Below are 5,585 nucleotides of genomic sequence, written 5' to 3'. Positions count from 1 at the left end.
GGGGGGGGGCTGTGGGGAGGCGGCCGGACGGAGCCGTCCGCCTGGAGCGGGGGCGGGGGGTCGTGGTGGAACCGGCGGACGGAGCCTAACGGCTCCGTTCGCCGGTCTTACCTGTTACAGAATGGCCGGGAGAGGTTCCTCTCCGAAGACGCTGTGATGACTGGCTCCCTCCCCTCCGAGCCACCCAGCCAATGGCAGGCCAGGTTCGCTGAGGGAGCCAGTCATCGCAGCAAGCGTCTTCTGAGTGGCAACTCTTCCGGCCATACAATAACGGTGCGCATTTTAGAATTTTGGCACCCAAAACGCTTTTATTATAAGGGAGAGATGTATTGATTATTTTATCTTGGTGGCAGTGGTATGCGACAGTAATGATAATGGTAATAAAAATTTTCTTTCAGTTTACCTTCTTGAATGCCGGTCTGGAAATGGACAGGACTACAGAGGAACTGTATCTAAGACTCAAAGCAATATACCATGCCAAAAATGGGCAGCGAGGAGCCCTCACGTACCCAAGTATGATTCTTTTCCATCTCTATGATAGCTACCATTCTTGGGCTGCATGTGCTTAACTCTCCAGGAGAGTGTGTCTTGTCAGCAAATAATAGGGTTGCCAAGTGATAATTGAGCTGCAGCAGGGGACTCCCGGCTTGCGGCTGGAGCGCGCGCCACATCCACGTCACTCAGAAGTGACGCGGGAACGCCAGGTACGCTGGGGGCAAGGCCATGACCATCCAAGGGAAAACCATAGAGTTTTCCCTTGGATGACCGTGGCCCCACCCCCAGTGTGCCCGGCGTGGTCACGTCACTTCCATGTGACGTGCACGTTGGGGTGGAGTTCCCCCCCGGGGCCCGATCCACCGGCGGCGGGGAACAGGCCTCTGGGGCGGGGGTTTCCCCACCCCCCGGGGGGACTTGGCAAGCCTAGCGAATAAGCTGGTTGGCCTGCTCAGCAATCCTGCCCTTGATGCATGAGTCACGCATGGTCACCAACATGTAGATCTTCGGCTGTGTGAGAGGCTGAAGGCTGGCCCCAAGGCCATCTTGCAGCCATTTCACCAGTGCATGCATGATGGAAGCAAGGCTGCACATCCTGCAACTGGCTCCAAAAGGCAGCCATGTCTTTATGAGCTGTTTGGATCATGACCAGAGCCATGAGAGCGATTGCGTGTGGTTCTTAAAGGGCTTAAGAACCTCCAAAGTCTGAGAGATAGTCAAGCACTCATCCTGGTTGAGCCAGCTCGCTTCCTGAGCTACCCAGGTCTCAGAGACTAAGGCAGTCAGTGCTGTCTTCTGCTCCACCAAACACTCAAGCATGGCGTAGGTGGAGTTCCAGTGAGTGCTCGCATCGCTTATCCGTTGGTGCTCTAGCACACCTGTCAGACCTGCTTCTCATGCAGGAGTTGGATGTCCTTCATACTGCAAGAGAAGTGACCAGTGAGATGCTGGTATTTTTGGAGAAGATGCTGGAAATCATAACTCTCAGCATCCAGACTGGGATTCTCTGCATCCTTTGTTTGTTTCAATCAATTTATATTCCACCTTCCCCACAAGTGGGCTCAGGACAGATCACAAAACAGATCAAGACGACATAAAAATACAATACATTATTAAATATAAAAACAGATTCAAGCTAGTGTCATTTTTCATCTTCTTAATCTGTGCCACATAAAGATGGTAAACTTCAGCGGTGGGGGGGGAAGCGATATTTTATCGGGCTCTTGATGTGTCTGTTTACCACCAAAGGCCTACCTCATCCTTATCTATGAGGTGGAGATGGGGGCCCTGCAGTAAATGCACCTGAGACCCAATGCCTGTGCCGCTGCCCTCATGTTTGCACCACCATTGGTTACCATGAAGCCCATGGAGATGTCCCTGCCTACCCACCCCACTCTTTCTCGATGGCAGCAGAATTATCTGCCATGTGCACCTTGTTAAGAATCCTGGAGTGGAGAAGAGCCTGGCAACAGCTGGCTCAGTGACCTTCACCCTGCTTAACACTGGTTTCCCCACCCACACCTAGAACATCATTGGGTTGTCACCAGTGCACAGTCAGCAAGAGTTACACATGATGCACCTGAGGGCCAATGTTCCCTCTAAGCTGTGGAGTCTTGTGAGCAAAATTTCTACTTGGTGAGCTACTGGCATTAAAGTTGTGAGCGAGCGATTCAGCTACTGCATTAATTAATTTGTTCTGGAGCCCTCCTTCCTGAGCTAAGACAAAAATGTGTGAGCCAGAGGCTAAAAAACTGTGAGCTAGCTCACACTAACTCAGCTTAGAGGGAACACTGCTGAGGGCAAGTCCAGATGTTGGACATGAAGTGGCTAGTTATACCATGAGTGCAGGACAACTGTGCCTTCATGTAGTCCCTGACAGCCCTGTACAACACAGGCAACTTGGCCCTGTTCAGTGTGGTGTGGGCAGGGACTGTGTACCAGGGATAAGCATCCCGCAGTAGCCTTTGGAAGCCGATATCTTTGACTATGGAGAAGGGGTGGCCATCTAGAGTGATCATCTCACCAATGAGACAAGTGACCCTCTTCCCTACCTGCTGTTCCCCCTTCCCCCACCACCCTAGTGCCAACCTCACCAAACATCTCCATCAGAGATACTTGGCATCTCTTCCCTCCCGGAGACTGTTCAGGGGCAGCACTGGATGTGGTCGCAGGATGATTCACCTCCTGGCCAGCTGGTGGTGGCCCCATGGCCACCCCAGAAGCAGCCTCACCCCCCCAAAAAAACATGGATTGGTGGTGCTTCTTCATGTGGCTCCACAGTCCTGTAGTCGAGAGATGAATCAGTTCTCTCCCTTGACTGATCCAGGCCCTACACAGCTGGCACTGTGTGATGCCGGGATCTTCCATGTGCTGAAAGTGCTTCCAGACTACAGAGGTGCAGGGGCACCCATGCTGACTAGCAGCTGCAGGCACCCTTGGAGCCGCCTCCTGTGAAGAGTTCAGGGCAGACATGCTGTGTCTTGAGGAGACAGGAAGAGATACCTGAGGGGGAAGGCGTTGAGATGGCAGCACCTTGGGGTGTACCCCCATCTCTTCCTCATATGTCACCTCTGCCCTCGCCTTCTGTTCCTTCTCAGAAGGCCTGCTGGGCTCTGGAGGAACTGGAGCAGGGACACCCATCCTCGCCTGTAGCTCAGGGTCCCCGGGGTGAGCTCCAGAGCTGGACCACTCTCATCCCCAAAGCTCACCCCGAAAGACAGCTCAGGCAACTTCTCCTCCTGCTGCTGAGCCTCAGCAATAACAGCAGTAGGAAGGGCAGCCTGGGCAGCAGACCCCTTTCCAGTGCCAGCACCTGCAGGCACCCCTGCAGGTGGCACTCCAGCAGCTGCCTCAATGAAGAGGGCCCAGTGTGGCCTCTTTACTGCACCACTCCAGCCAGAGGATGGAGTGGTGGAAGGCAACTGTGGAGCAGGCCTCTGCGCAGGCGGGGGGGGGGGGGGGGGGGGAGCGACAGCTCTCCTAGTCTTCTCCTTCTCCTTGCTCCCAGGGCCCCGCTGCATTTCCTTCCTGCCACTCATCGTTTCCCCTGCCAAACTCTTTCTAACTAGTAGTACTTGAGGGAAATTAGGTACCTACTACCTGCACTACAACCTAACAGGCTCTGTAACCATTTTATGAACCCTCCCACCAAAAACGTAAGTTTTTGTTTTTAAATGCACCGAACTTAACCTCGCTTCGGTGTTTTTGTTTGTTTGTTTTTAGAACTAGTGATTTCCTCTTCTGAAACCTGATTTGCAAACTTAAAAAAAACCTTTAAGGTTCTTTATTAAACTTTTCCTGACTGTTTGCTATTGGAGTGCACCTGATTTCCTTTACACAAATTCAGGAGCTCCCTTCTGAAAAATGAAACTACAGGACAGCCTAAAGCAAAACTTGTCTACAAATGCCTGCTTTCAAATACTGAAGCTCAGAGCAGACACTAGAAAGGTTTTTTTTAAGTTACTCTATGGCTCAAGTGGTTAAGACGCTGAACTGCAGGCTGTGGAAGGTCAGTAGTTCAGCAGTTCAAGACCCGGGTGCCGCAAGACGGGGTGAGCTCCCATCTCTAGTTCCAGCTCCTGCCAACCTAGCAGTTCGAAAGCAAGAAATTGCAAGTAGATAAATAGGGACCACTTCGGTGGGAAGGTAACAGCGTTCCGTGCGCCGTGGTGTTTAGTCATGCCGGCCACATGACCACGGAAACGTCTTCGGACAGCGCTGGCTCTTCGACTTTGAAACGGAGATGAGCACCGCAACCCTAGAGTCGGATTCGACTGGCTTTCGAGCAAGGGAACCTTTACCTTTTTTATACTAATTATACTACTGTTTTACACATACAACCTTGCCTCCTTTAATAACCTTGCACCAGCCTAATTAGGGAGGAACTAGAGCCCTATGCAGAAATTTAATTAGAACTGTTTTAAACAATTCCTAGCATACCCTTATTGCTAAAAGCCTTTATTTAAAATCTACTGCCAGAACAAGTATTTAACAATTAGAAAGCCCTACTTGAAGCAGAAGCGCACACACTGCACCAACCAGAACTTTCAATGGACCTCAACCACTGAACTTCTAAACACCAATCCCCCCAACCAACTTACCAGAAAATAGAGGGAGGAAAAAGGGGGAGGGGAGACCCCCACCTCAGCTATTCAACTGAAAAGCAGAACAGAAATCTTTTAACACATTAAACCACCAGAAAGTGAATGGGGGGGGGAGGTGGGACAAAAGAAATAATAGAAAGCAAGAAACAAGGCCAAAAGCCCTCCTAGACCCGAAAAAAGGGGGGAACCCAGAAAAAGCAAGCAACAAAGCCCCCAAGCCCCCTCACCCCATGTTAAGTCGTGCGCTTAACAAAGAGTCGGAGAGTGATTCAGCAAGAATTGCGGTTTATTCTTCAGCTTAGTTACGATCGCCAGCCAGAACCATCATTCGAACCACTCGAGCCAAAGGACAAGCACTGGCTGCTCTGTATTTAAACATTCCCGGCTAGTGTAGCCACACCCCCTGTACAAATAACAACCTATGAGGTTGAAGATATAATGCCCAATCACAAGCGGTCCCGCTTTACAGCGTGATTGGTAGACACTCTCTGGGCTAGGACTCCTATTGGTTACATTAGGATCCTAGCCCAGGCTGAAGCTTAACATAGAGTTTCAATGAGACGATTCGCATGTCAGTATTTACATTCAAGTCAATACATAACAAATCCCTCCCCCCTAAGCAAAAACATTATGAACACTCGTAATCGCTTAAGTAGGTGGGCACTCTGCGCACTCTCTGAGACCTCCGTGGCGTAGGAGGTTCAGGGCACCTTTGAATTGGAGGCACTCGGCTTGACTCACTCTCGAGTGGGTCAGGAACGCTACCATCCCTTGCAGTGGGTCCAAGAGTAGGGGTCTGCCCTCCCTCAGGGACAGTACTGGGCTCGGCAGGCTCGGCAGTACTCACCTCCGGCAGAGGTATGGGATGGTTGTCTGGGTCCGGTAGCTCGGTTGGCTGCGAGGTGGGGCGGCCAGTCGCCCACCGCTGCCTCAACTGGTCAGTGTGTCGCCTCCACTTGCGCCCGTCCGCAAGCTGGACAACATACA

General features: G+C 51.6%; 1 protein-coding gene across 3 annotated transcripts in view; it reads left to right on the top strand.

Moving 5' to 3' along the window:
* Window positions 1–5,585, top strand: part of PLG (plasminogen) — a 105,697-nt gene that overhangs the window by 54,521 nt on the left and 45,591 nt on the right. For all 3 annotated transcript variants that reach the window (XM_015414658.1, XM_015414657.1, XM_015414656.1), the window contains exon 4: window positions 399–513. In XM_015414658.1, the coding sequence (XP_015270144.1) occupies window positions 399–513 (115 nt within the window). The remainder of the gene's footprint in view (window positions 1–398; window positions 514–5,585) is intronic.

The sequence above is a fragment of the Gekko japonicus genome, unplaced genomic scaffold, assembly GCF_001447785.1.
Source record: "Gekko japonicus isolate JY-2015 unplaced genomic scaffold, Gekko_japonicus_V1.1 scaffold993, whole genome shotgun sequence".
NCBI lineage: Eukaryota > Metazoa > Chordata > Lepidosauria > Squamata > Gekkonidae > Gekko > Gekko japonicus.
Note: the sequence above shows the minus strand (reverse complement) of the source record. Positions and strands in the feature narration are given on the sequence as shown.